Source organism: Apteryx rowi, unplaced genomic scaffold, assembly GCF_003343035.1.
Source record: "Apteryx rowi isolate R43461 unplaced genomic scaffold, aptRow1 scaffold_246, whole genome shotgun sequence".
NCBI classification, from domain to species: Eukaryota; Metazoa; Chordata; class Aves; order Apterygiformes; family Apterygidae; genus Apteryx; species Apteryx rowi.
The window spans coordinates 1,164,372-1,185,924 of record NW_020448819.1 but is presented as its reverse complement, the minus strand read 5'-3'; the positions used below and the strand labels follow the sequence as shown (position 1 = coordinate 1,185,924).

The 21,553-nt window shown below is 37.4% G+C and overlaps 1 protein-coding gene across 8 annotated transcripts in view; it reads left to right on the top strand.

Annotated features, from left to right (window-relative positions):
* Positions 1-21,553, top strand: part of EXOC6 (exocyst complex component 6) — a 108,517-nt gene that overhangs the window by 2,933 nt on the left and 84,031 nt on the right. For all 8 annotated transcript variants that reach the window (XM_026066671.1, XM_026066664.1, XM_026066662.1 and 5 more), the window contains exons 2-5: positions 18,816-18,987; positions 20,325-20,372; positions 20,477-20,567; positions 21,494-21,539. In XM_026066671.1, the coding sequence (XP_025922456.1) occupies positions 18,816-18,987; positions 20,325-20,372; positions 20,477-20,567; positions 21,494-21,539 (357 nt within the window). The remainder of the gene's footprint in view (positions 1-18,815; positions 18,988-20,324; positions 20,373-20,476; positions 20,568-21,493; positions 21,540-21,553) is intronic.

The window sequence follows — 21,553 nt, the reverse complement described above, 5'->3', positions numbered from 1 at the left end:
GGGGGGGGAGAGCTGCGGGTACTGCCGTGACCTCCTCGGGCAGGGGCGGAGGAGGCCCGGGCGCGGGAGGGCTGGTCTGCACCGCGGGCGGCGCTGGGGGAGAGGGGGTGTGCGCGGGGACGGAGAGCTGCCGGGAGGGATGTCCGCCGCGCCGGGCACGGGGCGTTTGCACTTCGTGGCTGACTGCCCGCAGCGGGTCCTCGCCCCGGGGCGCACCAGGCCCGCGGGAGTTTGCGGTCGGGGCGTTTGCGCGGGGCTGGTCGCTGCCTTCGGGATGCTCGCGGCCTCGGGCCCGTCCTGAAGGCCGCCTGGGCGCAGGCGGGGCAGAGCTGCTCCGGTGGGCCCTGGCCGTCCCTCAGCGCGGCCGGTGCCGGGAACACGGCCTGGAAGAGCTACGCGGAGCTTCACAGGGAGCTTGTGCCGGAGGGTTTATAAGTTCAGGCTGCGGGGAAGTGAGACGGCCCTGCAAGCGGCTTAGCCGTGTTCGAGCTAACGAGCCCAGGCAGGTCAAGGCTGATGCCTCCAAAAAATCCCATGCCAAAACAAAAACTTGGCAACAGAATATGAAATACAATTGCAATTCCTCTACAGTCTCCAGTATAGAGCTTTTATTGGGGGAACCCGTATGAAAGATGTGCAGAGAACCAGGCAGAGCAGTGGAAGAATGTGCGTTTGGGAACCACAAGTATGGATGAGAGGGAGACAGAAAAGGGAGAAGAGACAACATGATTCTCATATCCATGTTATATTATGTCTATATGTCTATAGACATATAGATAGAAATACTGAGATTCTTAACTTTTTTACATGTTTCTGTCCTTTCTATTTCTATTAATTTCTCATACATGTATATAGCTTTATAACTTGTTATCTTAGTGAATTTTCAGAAGGGGAGTTTTGCATTGGTGCCTTTCAGAGTTTTTAGAAAAGATGTGCGTGTTGGTCTGATTTAAACTTTTAGTACTCATTTACAAACCAAACAATCAGACAAAAGAACATTTACATCTGGCTTAGTGTTTTGCAAGCAGTCCAGCTAACACCACAGAAATATTCTGCTACTTTAGAAAAACAGAAATGTTTAAAATCAAAACTGTAGCTATCCATTCTGCTATGCCTTGTTTAAAATTTGTGAATTGCTGTGTGAAACTGAAAAGAAGTCTAAAATGCCACATCTAATTTCAAGATCTATTTCAACAAGCAAAAGCACAAACAAAAAATGCAGCGTTATTTTCTGCACAAAATCTAGATTTTAGTTGCTGAACAATATAAATCAAATAAATGGATTTAGTAATTCCACATGCATAAGCCATAAGCCTGTTGTAGGCATAAGCCTACAACATAAAGCAATCCATTGATTTCCAGTCACGGAATCCATTGACACCAGACATTTCACCTAATGAAATATTTTTGTAATCTATGACCTGTAATGCTGGGCGAATATTCGTAGCATTGTGACACAGTATAAAGTACCAACATACCTATTTAAATAGTGGAACAAAGAAAGGGTTTAAGCTGAGTGGTTTGGATGAGGAGCATGAGGTAATACTAAAAACTGAAGTCTGTAGGATATGCAAGAGCTGACTTATCCTTAATTGTTCCTAGCGAGATCTTAGTATTTTCTTAAATGCATCAAGGCTTACAAAGGAAGTGTAATATTTTTGTGGGCGTTACACAGATTCCATGAAATCACATTTCTGTTCAAGTTTTTCTTCACTGTTTTCTTTGTTAGTTTGAGGTGTATATCACTGCCAGAGAACTGTGTGCTAGCCTCTGTGTGTGTGTGTGTATACATGCACACTTTTATACACAATATTTTTTTGTGTGTAATTGATGTAGAAGATGAGAAACACTGAACAGATTGACCCTGCAGGTGATTTTATAGTACTGTGATCCACCCATATATAGGAATGAGAAATGCAGGTACTTTATAGGTAGAATGAAGGTACAGCTAAAACGATTGGAGTTATTTACCATTTAGGAGGGAAAGTTAGCTTCTAAGGACTGTTGTGCAACTTACTAAATAAAATGCAGAGATTGCATTTGTTTAAATTAATTTTCTCTTTAAATTTTAAGTGGATGAATTTATGATTTCAGATTGCTGGTATTTAACTTGCATCTGTAAATTCAGTAACACAAGCCAAGCCATTATAAATGAGACTTAAATCAACTGTATAACATGCCTTTCATTAAATAGGTAAACTGTGGATATAGCAGGCCAGATTTCTTTTTTCAGCAGACTCTGTGAAATTGTTTTATCAACATCTTTCTATCTTAATGGCTAACTAAATGTGATTAATGACAATACCTGTTAAAGGCTCATCACTCTCACCTTTTTATATAATGTGTTAATATATTATAATTCATGTCATATGCATACCATTGGGCTTTGCAAAACCAGGAAGAGTTGTCAGTAAATTTCTGATCTTTATAAAGGAAAAAAGAAAAAAGAGAGAAAGGCAATTCCCCTACCACCCTCCAAAAATACAGATATAATTAAAAAGTTAATAACAAAAGCTTTCAGGCCCTTGTTGAACTTCATATAGTTTTGCAAAATCTCAAGAGTCAATTTTTAAAGAACATTTTCACTGTTCTTTAATACTATGTTGGACAAGCCAGGGTAATTAATAAGATAATTTCAGTTTGTAATTATTCTTTTCTGAATATAATTTATCTGCTGATTAGAAATATGTTGGTCAAAATATGTCAAAGTGGAGGTTAACGGAGTGGAAGATGCTGTTCTAGCATTATCTTGGTATACTGTGCTGGAGACTTTTCCGGGTTGTTTTAAAGTGTAATATTTCAAAGACCTTTTTAAAAAAAAGAAAAAAGAAAAAAAAAGAAAAAAGAAAAGTGAATTAACTCTTAAACTCCAGGTTGGAGACGTTAAGTAAGTATGTGACACGCTTCTTTTTCTGTACGCTTCACCTCTGGACGATGCATAACTGAGTTTGCTGCATTCTGTGATCCCCATGTGCAGCATGTCAAAGGACCTGCAATTAGTAGACTAAACTAGTACAAAACTAAAATAAAATTTAAAAATTAAGAATTGCAGTGGAATTGGTGATGACAATTTTGCAGATAAGGTAAAGTTGATAAGGAGGTGCTATGTCTGTTGATATAAGTAAGTGCAAGCAAGCGAGGTTTTGACACTCAAATGCAGCTTGGAAATACTGCTCATAAGTCAGTAAGTCAGTGTAAAAATGCTTTTAAGCAACTTTTCTGTTCACCTGATCCTGAAATCAGTCATCATTAAGCAGGGCCCTTTGTAGATATTAGAGCGTCTTCTAGGTTGCTGTAAATTATGCTGGCCATAAAACTTTGCTGAGTTATTAGAGTCTCATATGCAGACATATGACTGACATGTTATCTGGAATAAGGAATATATAGGATGTATATATAGGATTCTATAGGAATCATAGTGATTAGGACTACAATACTGATTCTTTTCTACCTGATATCGCAGTGTGCTGTGGGGACCTTTCACAAACCTAGGATTGCTTTGCACTGGCAAAGGAGGCTCAGAGCTGCCCAGCTGCAAAGCAGCACCACTTTTGCACAGTGCTGCTTTTTTCTCGCTTAGATTGAACAGAGTTTGGAGGGAGAATGTAAATTTGTTGTGAGCCTCATAAAAGAAGGTGGGTGAAGTGTTAGAAACAATCGATGAAATAACCATTCATCCTGCACTTTCATTCTTGTGTTGCAGACAAGCTGAAGGAAGAGGTACACTTCAGTAAGGCATCATTAGAGGAGTAAATTGAGGAAGCAAGACTAGCAGTAGCAGTAAAAGCAAGATTGTGTTTACACTTTCCGGATCAAGATTTCTAAGAAAACTCAGAGGTAGAAGTATAAAGTGAGGGTCTAAACCTGCTGCGCTTATTGAGTCATGGTACACATTGCAACTGTAGGTGCTTTGTCCAGATGGGGGCTGTAATTTATATTTCAGACAAAGATATTCCTATATGCATTGCGGCCGCCTATCCAAAGCAAAGTGAATGAAGTGCCTAAAATACCCTTTGGAGTATGACAGGATGCTCTGAAGCCTCAATGTAGTTTGACTTACCAAAAGTATGCACCATTACTAAAAGGAATGACTGGTAAGTTATATGATTCTTTATCTTCAACGGAATAGTTAGTAAGCAGTAGCATAGACAGTGTGAATGATTTCTCCAGATGTAAAAAGATAGTGCAGTATTAACACAATCACAGGCTGGGAAATTTTTTTTTCTGGGCGCTTGCCTATGGGCTGCTGGGATTTCTGATGTGGTTATCCAGTGACAAAATGTGGTTGCCCTCATTTTTGCCCTGTGGTCTTACTTGTCAGGTATGATTGTCTAAAGGAATTTTTCCATATTCTTATTATTTTGTTTTCAGATTATGAGCCAGAGATTCACATTTTTATTTGTCTATAGCTTAGTCTTGTTTTAAATACAGAGCAAAACTTAAAAGGGCTCTGAGATCATCAACTTGAGGTTTTAAATCAGAATTGAAATGATTAAATCATGTATTTCAATTAAAATGATAATGTCTTACAATACTATAAGCTATTTTTATGGTTTTAAAATTAATAGTCTAAATCTTCATTAGTGCTCTGTCTTAACCCTGTGCTCAGTTTTCAAGTTGATGTGTTTCATTCCTGATTCCTTCTTCAAACTGAAGTTACAAAATAGCCTGAAGGAACTAGAAAATTCTTGTGTCAGCTGTGGATTTTTTTGGATCGGGTTATGAAGTGTACTTTGATGTATACGTATGTATCAGTTTATCTTTATTATAATAGTTCACTGCAGTTGCAAAATACCAGTTCTATAGTGTAATGAGAATAGCCATGTTCATTGGGAACAGTATGTCCTGAAAAACAGGTGGTTTGCTTGTAGAGTGTTTACTGTGGGTTTTGTCACTTGGTGCAGGATTTGATGGTATTCTGTGCTGAAAGTTGAAAGGTAGCAGTCAGATAAAGCAACTATCTGCTAGAACAAATCTATCAGCATTTATATTGTAACAAAGCAATTTTTTATCACTAGCCTGTTGTATGGAGTCAGAACCCCATAGCCATAAGAATAGTGCATGCTGTAGGCAGATTAATCTAGAATGTATATATTCAGTCGCAGAACTGCAGTTCTAATTTTTCTGTAGGCTAGTTTGATATTTCAGATATTCTTCAGATTTGCCATTGGTGGCAAAAAAGATTTTGGAAAGTGAGGACTTGCTTCCATTGCTGCAAGTTCCAACCTGGTACTTCTCTACTTTTTTCAAAGCCTGAAGCTGTCTGTGGGTAATCGTATCTGCATAACATGTCTTGTACAAAAATTTTTAGGTTCAGTGCTGATTAGGTTTGTCGTGAAATACGTGTTTGCAAATCAGGCTATCTTGATCTTTTTAAGAGTGTTTGTGCATCAGCTTCTGACTCAGTTCTTGCAGCGTTTTCCAAATGGGCAACAGCCAAATGAAGCTTTAACCTAACTAGCACCCTATGTGAAGGATACTTCTGAAATAGCTCTCTGTAATTTCATAAGCATTACCAAAGAGCTTGAAAGTGTTCCCATGTTTAGGAAACGCGTTTCAAAATGCATTAAAGCTTTTAAAATAGAGAGATCATCTGCTGAGAGATCCAGAATAGTGTACTTAAAAGGTGGTTGATGCAGTTTGTGTCATTGTATCTCATCTAAATTTAGTCTTCCCCTCTTATGAGCAACTCATTTAGTGTTACATCTTTTAAATTCAGGAAAGCCAATGTTACTTATGTAGCACTTCATTGACTTATTCCTGAAGCTGATTTTATTTCTTGGCGGTTGTCCCAATTCTGGAGTTGCCATATGCATAGAAAATACATAATTTTCCATCCTTTTCTTGCAGTTTTTTTTGGAACCCAATAGCATATACAGTACTCTAGCTTTCCATACACATTTCTGAACCATTTCTCTGAGACTTTGCAATTTCCTCAATACAGATGTTTACCTGAGGAGTGGTAGTTTAACTCAACTGAATATAAGCCTATTTTTGACACTTACATATGAAAGGCTGAATTATAGCAACTACAATTAAGCAAGTTTTGAATCTGTCATGTTGCATTTTATGGATCAGATTTCTAAAAGGAGTTCATACAAGTCTGTGAGGACTGCTGTATTTTGAATGATGTTTCTAAGATAATGCCAGGAATGGATTTGCAAATAGGAAACTATTTCTATAAGCTGTAGTAAGCTGTTGGATACTAACTTGTTCAAAAACATCAGACTGGTTTGCATTGCCATCAGGCAATCAAATTAGATTTTATCTTACTTCAGGGCTTGCTATGGCAAGTTATAAAATCTAGCTCTTGCTAGTCTTTCTGGCTATTCTCTGACTGTGGTTGAAATGCCCAAACCAATCCCTGTCACCACAGACCGTGGTAAAACAATGACATCATATTCAATTTACAGTTCAGCTTAAAGTATGCCCAACAATACATCTTTTCCTCATCTCCTACCTGCCTTCTAAGGAGTTATTTATATGCCTGACAAATGGTGTCCTGTGCAGGAAGGAGTTAATGATCTATCCTGGAGACTGTCTGAAGCGCTTCCTGTACCTCAACCTTTGCCAGTAATACCAAACCAGTAGGGAATTAATCACTGATTGAGGTATTAAGAAGTAAAGAAGCAGGTTTTAGAGTGCATCAGCCCTGACAGAAAGACTTTGGTTTTGACATGGAGGACCTAAAAGATGTCTTTGAACAGTTCTGCACTGGGAACCTGGAGAGAGGGCTGGGGCTTGCTTTCTTCTGGTGATAGAATCCAGCTCTCTTAAAGTTGTTCACTTTTAATACTGTGAGTGGGATTTTCACCATATCTTAGAGAAAATCATTTGCTTGCAAAACGCCAGTGAATGTAACTCTTGCAGTTCTTCTGTGAATCAGAGTAATTTAAAATTAATAATGCATATACTGTAATGCCGGTATCTAGTGGGACAATTCTGAGACATTTCAACCTCAAAAAGGAATGTTTAAACCTTCAAGTATTGTATACGTCAGTGTTCATACCCTCCACGCCACTTTATGTTACAGAACTTTCCCAGTGGTAGTTACTACTAACAGAAAAACAGAATTTCATGGTCTGCAAGCTCCTTTGTGCTTAGATTGACTTTGGTGAAGGATCTTTACCCCGTTGATTTCAGCAAGGCAGCATTTTCTTTTTAATGTTGTTTCTAGGTTAATTTCAACGTAAACTTAGGATAGTTTTTATTGTTTTATACTGTAGGTTTGTTTTGTTTTGTTTTATAAATGTAAGTACTTGTATTGAGGTAGCTAACATGCGCTATCTCTTCTTGAACTCTGGAGTTTCTGTAGAGTGTCGCCTTCCTCTAAGGTATGAACAGATTCTTCTGCAGTTGGAGTCCATTTCTCAAGCACGTAGGACTACTGAAATGGGTTAACAAAGATTGGCAGAAGTCAATTAATGCGAAGTGTCAGCTGCTTCCCAAAGGAGAGCAACATTGAGAGTTAGTTTAGTTGGGCTATTGAGCTAGAATAAAGGCATTTCTTTTTAAGTCATCTCTTTCTGTTTTCTTCAGTGATCCTGGAAGGCATGTGCATGAACAAAGCATATGTAGTACAGACTGTTGCTTGTATGAGGAAAAATGCAAAATGATTTTTTAAGTGTAGACTATATGAGCTTGTAAAGTGAACAAAAGTTAAAAATACAAAATTATTGGAAAAGATACTCTTTGGTTATTATATGTTTGCAGAAGAATCCAATTGTTTTAAAAACTTTTAAAAATTATTGGATATTTTAATTTGGAGTTTCCATAATTCCTAAAATAATGTATTTACATCTGTGTAGTGTTGGTATTCAAAGCCTGGTGAAAAAAGTTAGTTAGACATCTTACTTACTTGTTACATAAAATGTTCTTTTTCATTTTCATATGTATCATGAAGGATATGCAGAAACATATTGTAAATATTTGTCTTGAAGATTATGTATGAAGTGCCCAAAATAAAGAAGATGGATTAGCTATAGATTGCCATGATTGGTAATTATTTTTGGGAAGCTCACATTTTCATTCATAGATGAATCTGTTGCTCCTGAAATGGAACAATTTAGGTTACAGCCTGTGGAAATAATGAGGGATAATAAGACTATTGCTAGATGGACTTTGGTTTCTTATTTTATTATCTTTGAAAAATCACAGGTTCCAATTACTTCCATTATAGTCATTTACCTGTATGAAACAGATGGCCAAACCTGGCATTTTGTTATGTGTGGATAGCTACTACTAAAGTCAGAGAAGCTGGCATTTTCTCTGCTGTCTTTTTTATGTACTACTACAATACCAATTTGAAAAAATGGTAGTAGTACAGCACTTGTTTTTCAGCTTCTTGTTTCATACATCAGTAAGTAGCACAAAGGCTTAGCAGGAAGAGGCATCTCCTTGGTCAGCAGTGTAAAAACAGGAAGGAGGAAGTCTATTGCAAATCTGGGTTTGCTGATTATCAGTTTGTGCTGCTCTCCAGAGGATGTCCATTAACAGCCATCAGCGTGATACATTGCTTATCCAGAATGAACAATGACTGCTGGAGTGTTGCTACTACAGAATATGGACCCTGGTTATAGGAAGCAATGTTAACTAACAAACTGTACTCAGCCCTTTCCTGCTCGTAGAAACAGGATACTATTAGTGAGAACAATTCACAGAAATTGCACATACAGGAAAACCAGGCAAGTAAAGCATAACAGCTAAACTAAGATTAATAAAATCTTTTCTGTGATTAGGCCATGGCTTGAGTTCTACATTATGCTGGCATGTAATATGATCTTTTAAATAGAACAGTGAGAGGTAATTATAAATAAGGATGGCAAAACTGGACCCTAGGTAGTGTCTGGCATAGAAAGTCTGCTTAGGTATTAAGAAATGTGCTTATTACCATAACTCTAGTTGAATTACAGGAAACACCTGGACATTATTTTATAAAGCTTTTTAAGGGTGTATGCAGCAACCTATATGAAATTACTCCATGGAAAACTCCCTACAAAGTTTGCAGTTTGTGTAAACAGAAAATATCTTTGTATATTGTAGGACAAAGGAAATTTTTGCAGTGTTTCCTGTGAATTTGCAGCTTAAATTGAATGTTTGATACAGTGTCATGATTAGGGATGGCATGGTTATAGTCATAATGACAGTCTTCTCTTAAGGGTAGAAACTTAATTTGCACGGTCAGATTATTGTGCTTGCATAGAGTCCACTGAACTCATCATGCAACTTTGAATTGTAAATATTATTTTATAACTTTTTTCAATCTCTCTTTTTTTTTTAATCAAATGAGAAATGGAGGGAGGGGAACAAATGTCCAGTTGGCCACTTCTTGCAATGTGCATGTGGGAGTTAGTTGAGAGCATCTCTAGCTTTAATACAAAATTGCCTTTGGTAACAGGTTACAAATTCTAAAAACACAATTTTCAACAAGTACAGTTGCTTCATTTTTTTTTTTTTTTTTAAGTATTACTTTGGGGAAAAAAGGAATAAAAGTGATATGTCTGAGTTTCTTTTTTGTGATGTGGTTTTTATATCAAAGCGATCAGTTAGTTATTTTTTTCCCCAGACTTCCAAATCTGAAGCTCTGCAAATGAATCTTTCATCCTTTGCAGTTCTCGAAGTTGCATGGTTAAGCTCGTGTTCAATGTCGAACTCGCACAACTATTGTGCAAATATGTGCAATTGCCCTTATCATCGCAGCAGTCTGGGAGATGAAACCGACTGGCGCTCACTAACCGGGTGTCAGGACAGCGAAAGGAACGTGTATACAGTTTTTAATTGCTTCATGTGTCTTGTGTAATCAGGAAATGAAAGACTTTGCGGCAATGCAGGCAGGGTGGGGAACGTGCAATTTATTATAGGAACCAGACAGAACGAGACAGGCCGGGGTGTGTGTGCGTGTGTGTGTGCACCTGTGTGAAAATGGTTGCAGGAGTCAAGTCATTATTAGCGAGGAGTTACTATCTTGCTAATTTTGTCCTAACACTGTAACTTTAATGTTGACAGTTCCTTCTCTGCCTGAGCCTAGTTTCTCACATTCTTTTCCCCAACGTTTTGAATTCTTTCATCAGCATTTTGAGCTGAATTCTTTACCTCTTTAAAACTTAGTGTGACAGAAGATGGGTGCAGAAAACTTGATGTTGGCAAAAATAGAATTGTACATTTCTGAGGATACCTGCTCGCAATGGCAAATAGAGAAGTGAGCAAGAGGTCATTAAATTGGGGAGTTTGAGCTTAAAAGGTAGTTTTCCTATAGTGAAGGTGGCCCATCATTGGTCATAATAAGAATTGAAAATATTTTAGAATTCTCGTGTATTTCTTGAGCACTTTTTACAAATGCTGATGCGTTTAGGCCTCTGTTTTACTCCCAAGACTCTATTTGAGAGGTGTCATTCATCAAACTCTCTTATTTTTTCATAACCTATCCTTTATCCTGTAAAAAGACAGGTGGGCTTTTCTGTAATTTCTTGCATGTTTTTCTCTATTTTTTTAAACAAACCCTCTGTTTTTAAAGTCTTTGCTTTATTTCTGCTGCTGCTGTTAGAACCTATTATTGCAAGTGATGTAATCACTGGGAAGAGAGCTGTTGACTCTAGAAACTAACAGTAATGCTCCATAAGCTCAGAGATGTTTGTCTTGAATGTGGGTTGTGATTAAAAATCAAATCATTGCCCATTTAGAAAATATCAAGAAATAATGGACTAATTTTTTCAGACCCAAAAGGGATTTGTTGAATATTATTCTTTGTCTAATAGGCTGCTTTAGTAACTGATTTTCACTGACAGAATTATTTGCTACCAACCAGGACGTCATCTCATCTTCTGAACCATACTTTTTATGAAAGTATGGAATTTCTTTTTTAATTTTATCTTTTCGAGTTGCCTGAAATCTGAGTACCTGGGCAGTTCTACTTATCATTGAAAAGTTATGTCTATTGACATAGCTATAAGAGACAAAACTACATTATTTCTCTTTATAATTACTGTGGGAATTCACTTTTCCATGCTGAGATCCTGCCTGGTAGATGACCATGGGAGTTGTAGTCACATTCAGGTTTCTGATTTTCTCATATTCTAGCAGAAAGATGGCTTAGATATGAAGGCAGGGGGTGGGGAGGGGAATTTGCTGAGCTCTCAACAAATATTTTTAGGTTCCTCTCTTTTTACACTTACCAATCTGTATGTACTTCCTTTGCTTGCCTTTCCACTAGTCCAGTCAAGGTACTAAACTAATTTCTGGGCTTATGACTTTTTTGTCCTGTGATTCTTTCTTTCTTTCTTTTTTTTTTTTCCCCCTCATTAGTGATCTTTTTCTCCCTCTTTTTATCCAGTTTGCAACTGGGCATTTCAGGACTTGCATCCTGGTTGTATCCACAAAAATTATTTATGTGATGCTATAGCAAAAATACAATTTTTAAAGCTGTGCTGTAACCCTTTTGTGAAGAGCTCTATGATAGTGTCTTTGAGTGATAATGCATAAGTATAGAAGTTGCCATTATATAATGGATCAGATGATTTGAGGGCACTTGATTTTTATTTTATAAAGGCTCAGGTGGAGTTTATGGCAGGGGATGGTTTGATTCTTGGCTGAATTTTAACTCTCTGGAGATCAGCCTTTTTGCTTATTCAACAAATAGTAAGTTTGTGTATAGAATGGTGCCCTCTGGTGCTTCAGTAGGTTTTAGCTGAACACTAAATGTTTGTCAATGAAAGACTGTTAGTGAATGTGCAGGTTTCACAGCATACATCTGTTTTGAAAATGAACATTTTTTTTAACTTCTGTTTTGTCATTGTAAGTGGGGATACAAATGACTTTGTTTACTTGTCTTTAATGGTAAATAGTTGCGTATTTGAAAATTCTTCTTCATTTGTTTGAGACCTGAATTCAGATCTGTTTATGCTTTTTTTTTTTTTTTTTTTTCCTCCCTTCAGGCCAGCTGATAAGAAAAGACACAAGTGTCCCTATTGCAGTAACATTGAGACAGTGACTGAGATATTTTTCTCCTTTTTTTTGCATATTTCCTTAATCTTTGACCGTTCAGTGATACAGCAAGCTGTACTGCTGCTAACTTGTATCTAGATATAATTCTTTTTTAATAAGCTTTCATGGTTAAGCTGCCTCCCAGACATGGCTGTTCCTAGTTCATTATTCTCTTCTTTCTCTTTCAAACACTTTCTGCACTAACTGTCTTTTATTTACCTTAGACCAGCCTTAATATGACTCATATGGTCCAGTTTTTGGGATGAGTCAGAAAAATATCTCTGTCTATACAGAGTTATGGAAACAAATAACCTGCTACATTTCTTACCAGGAAAAAAAAGTCCTTGACCTCTGCTTGTGTTCTTCATGGGCGCTCTGCTTCCTCCATCAATTGAGAATGAAAATAGTACCTGCCTCTGTTACTGAGTCTCGGTACTGTCTAGCAGATCACTCAGATTAGTCGTCTCTCATTCCAGATTCAAATTTGAGATGTGTATTTTTGTGCCAAAATTAAGCACAAACTTCTGCCTCCTAGACCACTGGTTTTGCACCTTTTTCTTCCAATTTTGCAGACTTCTACTGACAACAAGTCTGGTTTTCATAGTTGTGTGGAGTGAATCAGTCAGTAGTAGCCCATAGGTCCCTGGAGATGTATAGATCACAGGTTGAAAGCAATTGTAATGCAAACTGATCATGTATTTAAATTTCATTCAGTTCAGATTTGTGTTGTTTTTCAGACCACTGGCAGTCAGTTCAGGTGCTCATAAAGCTGAAGAGAATTCTTGGGTTTCTTCAATCAGAAGTGTATAAATGTAAACAAATTTGAAACAACTATACATTGCACGTGTAAAATTTCTCATACTAACCTAGGCTTCTTTGCCCCTTTTTATGGCATTTTCCACTGAAACATGTGAAGCAACTTAAAGTGAGAGAGATATTTTTAGGTTAGAGGTAACTGCATGCAATAGTCGTATTCTGAAGAACTGCATCTTGACAGGTTGCTACTTCCTCACTCTCCTCCCAGCAGAATTGGGGGATTTCCTAAATTCTGTTTTTTCTGTCTTGTAATTTAAAAGAATTAACTATAGGATGCTTCTCAGGATTCCGTGCGTCTCTCCAAGATACTGCAATATTTTGATTTGTCTGCTTCACAGTTTAGCTCTGAGAAGCACAGAATTACAATCAGGATTGCTTGCAGTGCTGCAGACCCCAAAAGCCATAATCTGTTGAAATGCATAACTTCAGATAATTATTCAAAGTTAGTAATTACTTTTCTTACATATATCTAGACTATTTTTGAAATGTATGTATGGAAAATAAGCTTCAGTATAAGCATACATAATAGGTAAATCTGGCATTCATTGCCTCAAATGTGTTTACAGTTTTGAGAAAAAGCATAATTTATTTCTAGGGCCAGAGATGATATGGAGATCTCAGTGCACTTTGCTTTTAAAGTGACCAGTATTCTAGTTCAGACTTCTGTCTGAGGCCTCTGAAATGACATGTGTATAGTGTCCTAAGAATACAGTGTTTTAAGAAAGTTAGTAAGCTTGTTTAATTCGTCTTCTTACTTCTCGTATATATCAGAGAGTTGTAATACAAAGTGTGAATTTCTTCTAAATACTGTGATGATTTTTTTCTTTAAATGTAAGCAGTTCTCTTTCAGGAATTCTCTTCAGTACCTAGTGAGATGAAGAGGGTTGATTTGTTACTGTTCCCACAAGATGGAGCTCTTTACATATGTAATATGGAATTTATACTACTAATGAATTTTAAGGGGCTCTGTCAAATACTGTTTTAGATCATAGATCACCATTTTGCTAGTACCCTTCTAGAAAGTGGTATAATGTAGAACATGAAATAGTAACTATTATTTTAATAAAGTAGGGTAATCTTGTGGTTAAGGCAGTGCATTGGAACATATGCAATATTGATTTTCTTCCTAATTTTAGCCCCTTACTTTCTGTATGACTTTGAATTAAATATTCTTACAATGCTCCTGGGAATTATCAGTCAATACCCTGTTATTTATTATCAATACCCCTGAAGTACTAGTTGCTTTAATGCTAAAAAACCCTAATAAACATTGATTCTTTTAACTGTGACTACTGTATTGCCTCTACTAATGTCCTTCTAGAGTTTATAACTGTGCTGTCTGGAATTATTTGATAAGGTTTTAAGTGCCTAAGAAATCTCTTGATAACAAATTATTTTCCTATTTCAGTGTTTTAACAGCATGTCTGTCAGGGTTGATAGGTCTGAAAGCAATAAGAAGGTATCAGACAAGTCATGCTGAACTGCAGCTACTGGATACTCCAAAATCAACAGGGCACATCTAAGTCCCAAAAGACTGTGCATTGTTACCACCAAAAGCTGAAAGCTTGGCAGAATATACCCAAGCATGGCATTCCCCTTGCATCATCTTTTCACAGTCTTATTCTCATTTTAGATATTTTTAGTCATGGGTTCTCTTACTAATGTTTTCACTTACAAACGTGTTGAAGAGTGTGAAGTGACAGGGGCAGAAGTCTCCTGTCTTTGTGATAGTGATACCCCTTTTTCACTTTCCTTTGAGAACATGGGAACGAGACCTAAACTTGGAGGCTCCTTGCACTCTGAAATACAAGGTTCAAGTAACCACTAATAAATTAAACTGTTTTGCTGGTTTTTGCTTCAGAGTCCAGTCCAGTATAGATGGTGAGTCCAGCTCATTCAAGGGAAGGTCATGCATGCATGATATCTGTGAAGGCACTATCTGGTGTCTTGTCTCCTCTTAATCTTTTTATTTCTTCTCCAGGAATGTTACTCTGGAGGCAGGCAGGTGTCCCTCTATGTCTGCCTTATATGTTTCAACATCTCTAGCCCTTTTCCTGTAGACACAGAGCAATGATTGTATAATCAACTTGTATTTTGGAGTACTATGACAGCAGTTGTCAAACCGTTTTCTTATCCTTTCCCCATTTCTTTACAGGTAATACTGATACCTTCTGCATGCCTCCTCCTTTTCCTCTGGTGCAGCACATTAGCCTGCCTCCTCTGCCCCACAGCATATTTTCTGATGGGATACGAGGGAATACTTTCCAGCCCTGTGACAGAGAGAAAAAGATGTATATGTGGCGAAGGTTTCCATAGAGGGCAACCTGGGACTGTGTGAGAGTGATGAGAGTTCACTCAGTGCTTGTCCTGCCGACTGTTCATCTTGCACCTTTCTTTCCTCCCAAGCCAGGTTGCTGCTTCTCCCTCCAACCAGCACAGGGTTTTGGTTGCAGTTTTTTCCCTCTGGCAGGGGTAGGTCACTCATGTTCTTCCATTAGAGCCCTTTAAACCACAGTGGTCCTGGGCAGCCGTGAGGTGTCACTTCCAGGCAGTCTGCCAAAAACCTCAGGAAGGCAGACTGTCTGTCACGCTTTTGCTCCTTCCAGCTGTCATTTCGGACTGCAGCAGGGGAAAGGGTGAGGGGTATTTCTCCCCTTGTGAACCACTTCACAGGTCAGCAACTTTGGATGGTCTCCTGGTGCACTTAGGAAGAAAGAGCTTGTCTTTCAGCATGCTAGCTGCCTTTTCCTATCCTAATCAGAAGAGGGATGTTCCTCAGCTTTTAGGGGCCAGGAATCAGCAGCCAGGAATATCTTATTGAATAGATTTTCCTTGAGAAAATATCTGTAGCAGGCAAGCTATCAAGAATTGGCTTTCTTCCTTCCCTGTGTAGGGCAGCTTATAACCTTTTTTATTTCTCTGACTTCAGTTGCTTCTCTCACAATATTGCCTAAAAGCCAGCCCAGGTCAAAAGGAACTCCAGACATGAGAGTGTCCAGCCTCTTCTTTACCCTTCTCCTCCTCAAAAGGACAAGTTCTTGTCAGACACTTGGCTAGAGGTTTATTGAACAGGTTACTATGAACCCAGATCTTAGCAGAGCCCAGCTCTGTCTGGTTTGAAAACGGGATCCAGAAGAGTATGGGAAGTCAAACTTCTCTGAGAAGACGGAGAGGGAAGTACTTTCCCTCCACTCAAGGTTTGGAGAAGCAATGCGGTTCTTGCGCTTAAGACTGTAGCTGTCTGCAAGCAGCAACGACACCACCCTTACATTTTGTTAGGGGAACACATTGCCTCGTACACTTTGGAGACAAATAATTGAACTCTGTTTTAAGAAAATAATATGAATTCACACTTAAATCTCCCCTTCATCTCCTGTGTTCTTGGGTTTCATTTTATGCAATCCTGCGTAGCTACGAAAGAGAGAGATGCTGAATCTCTTTGCCAAAGAACGAGGGGGAGGGAAAGGTCGTTTTGAATGAATAAAATTCTTCAGAGCATGAACAGCCAACGCAGAGTGCTTAGATTTACATAAACATAGCCTTAAGTATTTAGCTGGTATAACAATTTCTGTTTGCCTTGCTTTTAGTAACAATTCTACAGTATACACTTGTATAGTATGCAAGTTGAAGTGTATATATTCACTTCAACACTGTCGGACTCTGATTAGTGTAAGTACTGGGAGGTGTTTTGCAATCCATGCTGTTCTAGAGACTAAGCATTTGGACATCACTGCTGTCAACTGCAGGGCCTAGATTTAATGTCTCTTGGTTATCCACAGTCATGTTTATTCAAAGTTGCATTCATTGCATACCGAGATTTTTGTTAAAGGCCAGAAATAAAATATCTTAAAGAACAAAAATGTATGCTACCAAGAGGAAGACTGTTCTAAGGGATTGCCTGTCCTGAAGATTCTCTTAATAAAACAGAAAAAATGACAGAAGAAAGCATAATCTGAAAAATGAGCATAAGGAATGTTTTTACATGCTATCAAGCACTATAGCATTACTAATTTGAGAAGTTTTCTGCTAGCTCAGTTTTGCCTTTTTTTAATTAATTACATTAGAGAAAAAGTAATTTCATATTAGTAAATGAAAATTGAGGATTCCAGGGAAAATGAAGCCGCCAGCATGTTTCTCCTTTCTACCACATTTTTCCACCTGGAGCTATCAGAAAGTGAAAAGTATTTTCTGATTTTGTGAATAAACCCTTTCAAAACCCAGCTTTGAGACTTAGTTCTATCCAGTGCCAAAACCTTAGTTAAACTTTCAGTCATTTGCTATTTTCTCTTAAAGTGAAAAAAAGGCAATTATTGGGGAACTTCAGCCTTTTTTTTTCTCATCTTAAGAGGCTTTTTTTTTTTAAACAGCTTATCCTTAGAAATTCCTGTGCAGTTCCTGTGCAACTTCCTGTGCAACGTGCTCTAGGTGACCCTGCTTGAGCAGGGGGGTTGGACTAGATGATCTCCAGAGGTCCCTTCCAACCTCAACCATTCTGTGATTCTGTGATGAAGAAAAATTTACAATTATGAAGGGAAATTAGAGGCTTGGGAAAAAAAAGTTTAATATTTCTTTGTTTTAATATTTGTGATTTTTTTAAAGCAATTTCAGGATTTTCAATCCCTAGTCTTTTTGAATGTCTGTATTTGGCAGTACTAACATGTTTTCTCTGACCTCTTTCACTTTCATATTTCCTCTTTCATTCTATCTGTAAAGTTGCTTCAAAAATGATCTGTCTTTTTTTTCTGCTGTGGTTGCTATGTCAAGTTGTTAGTCACATTTTTGGACTGCCTTTTCCTTACCTTTCTTGGGAGACCTCGTACCTTTGATTCCCGCTACAGCTCTCAGTAATACCTCTTTTCTTGCTTCCTCTGCTAAGGTCTAAAGCTTTAAAGTGCCCATTGTCTGCTTGGCTCATTCTCACGCCTGAGCCTTTGCCATGCAGCTTCTATTTCGGACACGGCTCAATAAGCTGCACTCTTAATTCCTCCTTGAGTCGTGTTTCCTACTTGAGGTTTATAAATTCAGTTTTCGAACAATTAGTAAAGTAAACCAGTAAACTATACCCGCTGGGAAAAAGTCTTCCGCATTTCCAACTAATTAAAACAAAAAAGATCTAACAACACTTCTAACAAATGTGCTTTTTTGGGTTTTCTTTGTTCTTCAGACTTCACTTGCATGATAGCTGTTGTGTAATAAGCTGTTCAAAGATTGAGGCCCGCACAATCCATGCATCTTGTAAAGGTGCAGACCAAAATTTGCGAACTGTATAAGTTAAGCACCTCAAGCTATATTTTGACTCCTAAGTTTCAAAGAAGACCTGATTTCCTGCTCCCCCCCCCCCCCCCAGATAATGTAAATGAAAAGCAGCAGATTTCTAGCCATTCCTGGAAGTTAAAGCACGTTTAGATAGCAGCTCTAGGCATATGCGTGTTACAGTTTTGCCTTGGGCCACACGCTCTGTGCGCTGGCGGAGGGGAGAGGAGCGGGGCTGTTCGGCGGGTGGTGTGGGATGAGCTCCGCCAGGGTCTGGCTGCCGCTGCGCGTTTCTCAGATGGGTCTGGCTGGGAGCATCCAACACTGAGCTGAATAACTCTGATGTTAGGAATACTAGAAGAGCGAATTTGTATGTTTGCACTTCTTTATATTTAACAAAAAGTGGAATTTGATGGAAAAGTGATCCATGCTATTTGAGGCAGTTGGAGAAACTGATTCTTTTGTACCCATATTTGAGCATTAGGGCATAAATAACCGACCAGTGAGGCTCAGGTCAAGCATGATGTAACTGGTTAAGCACCTGGATTAATGCCATGAGGGCTGGGTTCAGTCCTCAGTTTTGGACTATCTCTTTCTTTTAATGCTGACTTTAGAGGAATGGATCGCAAATGAGCCACTATGCCATCAAGTTTGCATGCTGCTTTTTTTTTTTTTTTCCCTTAAGGGAGACTTCAATAAAGATTCTTGCATACTATATTTAACAGGGGAAAAAAGTCAACTTTGGTTTTCTTGCTTGTATTTAACAGGTCTGTATATGATGACCAACCAAATGCACACCAGAGGTTTATGGAAAAACTAGATGCCTGCATACGTAACCATGACAGGGAGATAGAAAAGATGTGCAATTTTCACCATCAGGGCTTTGTGGATGCTATTACAGAACTTCTTAAAGTTAGGGCTGATGCAGAAAAACTAAAGGTAAGGAAGTAGTTTTTCAGAGTTTCATATATCATTGTCTGTGAATTCAGAAGTAACTTGTTCTTTTTTTTACCGAAAAATAAGTTTTTTTGCAATTATCATATACACTGTGATGTTTGCAACAAATTTTGGAAGCAGGTTATTTAGGATTTATGATTAGGACTGTGTTGTCTGATCCAGTAGTACATTTGCAAAATTGAATATTTATTAGGTCTAATTCTGATTGTTTTCATGTATGTTTTCAGAAAATGTTACCAAAATTATTTTGCCCTTTTTAAAGTCCTTCTCAGAAGGTAATGAATAACAAAAGGAAAAGTATTGACAAACCCAATATTTCTTACATTAGGTCTTCTTTTTCTAAGCCATGCATATCTATCTATCTATCTATCTATCTGTCTGTCTATCTCAGACCTTAGAAAAATTCAAGTCTTGATTTAAAAAAAAACAAAACAAAACTGCAATTATGCATGAAAAATAATAGTTTTCTTTACACTGTAAGTGAGTAGGAGAGCAGGTGGAGTTAGTAGTTTTCTTTGGAAATGAGAACTAAGATTTACTCACGAATCAGAATGCAGAATAGTGAATTATGAGATCTGTCCCTTTTAGCTCTCTTTACACTTTTGAGAGCAAAATATGCACACCAGACAGAATGAGCATAGTTCATCAGAGGTTATGATTAGAAGAGCATTATATAAAGGATATTCAGATAACAAGAGACCAAATACAGCGTCAATGAGGTCATTGAGCATCTTTGTTCAGAAATTAATGAGATTTTTAATAAACTAGAATGTGCTTCCTTATTATGATGACCTAATGAGTCACTTACTATGTGGGAAAATCTGAGGTCGAGCTTCGCCTGCACCTGCAGCATTAAAATGTTGCTGTGGTTTGGAGATTTCCACGTTTGATGTTAATCAACCACCCAGTGTTTGCATTCAGCAAAGTATGAATGTTTAATTACCATAAAATGCAATCACCATTTCTTACAGACAATGAATGGCCCATAGAGCTCATTGAGGTTATCAAAAAGGGACCAGTGGTCAATTGGGTCAATGATTTGAATTGTTTGACAGACCTACAGAAACAAGGAAAGTTCAAAAATCCCAAGTAAATTTGAGAAGTTTGCCACAGAATCTGTTAAAAAGAACTGTCATAAGTAATTGAAGTTAACAAAAGCCCTTTGCGATCAAAAGTTCAAGTTCAAGCTGTAGAGTTAATTTGAATTTGCATTTCTTTGTTCTAAGTTTCTCATGAAGCATGATCTGATTACAAGGATGAGCAGTCACATCGGGGCAATATATGCATATTTGTCTAACAAAGGTGAAATTATTTTTAAGGTCCAAGTTACTGATACCAACCGAAGGCTTCAGGATGCTGGGAAAGAGGTGAGAAAATGGTGCCTCCTATATGGGCATTATGAACATTTGTAGCAAATAAAATTTGTTTGCATAATTTAATTGTAATTTTCTATTTAAAAAAAATCTCTAAGGTGATAGCCCAGACAGAGGAGATCATCCGATGTAGAGTTCAGCAGCGGAATATTACAACAGTTGTGGAAAAACTACAGTTGTGTCTTCCAGGTGAGTGACATAGAGCTAAATATGATGGCAAATTAAAAAAATAAAAAATAAAAAAAAAATAAAAAAAAGACAATACTCAAAATACAGAGGAATCTTATTTTTTAAGTTAAGGTCCTGTAACATCCAATTTAGCAAAGGAATTACTGAGTGTTAAAAAGATGTCCACATGTAGATTCCATGACTTTATAGCATTTGAAATAGGATAATTATGCTACTTTGTAAGAAAACAATGAGATGGATATAAATGATGCAAAAAATGTAGCTACATACACCTTTAAATGGAGTCTTATTTTTAATATGATAGATCACAAAGTCGTTGCTTAAGAATTGTTTTCTTTATTGTTTGAATTCTAAGGAAAATATTAACAATACTACTTCAACATTTTATTGTCTTTTAGCTTTGTGGCATTACAATAATACTCTTATAAAACATTAAGACCTCTAAATGATGTTTCAGAAAGATAATATTGTAGGATTGCACACAGTTCTGTAAGGATTTTATCCTGTTTGTGATATTAGCATAAAACATGTTTGAAACTTTTTCTTTGTAAGAGTCTTGTGTTGACCTGTTATGGTTACAGTAGCTGGTACTGTTGCCTTTTAATGGAGACAGGTAATATGTATAAGTTATGGTATGCAGTAAGTGAATGAATGTGCTTGATATATATTGTCTTATACTGTGTCTATTGTGCTTAATCTTATTCTTTTCATTTAAATGCTGTTAAGAGTTCAGTTTTTTCTTTGCCTTCATTCTAGAATTTTTTTTTTGCTATTTTTATTGTTTTTATGTGATAGCATGAATTGAACAAGGTAAATTTAACATATCTTTTTCTGTGATCTATTTTGTGCTTTATAGCGTATATTTTTTCTCTTTTATTAACTAAAGCCACAATAAGATCCATGAGTTAATGTTTGTTTTTATGCAGTGCTAGAAATGTACAGCAAACTAAAAGAACAGATGAATGTAAAAAGGTGAGTGAATTTAT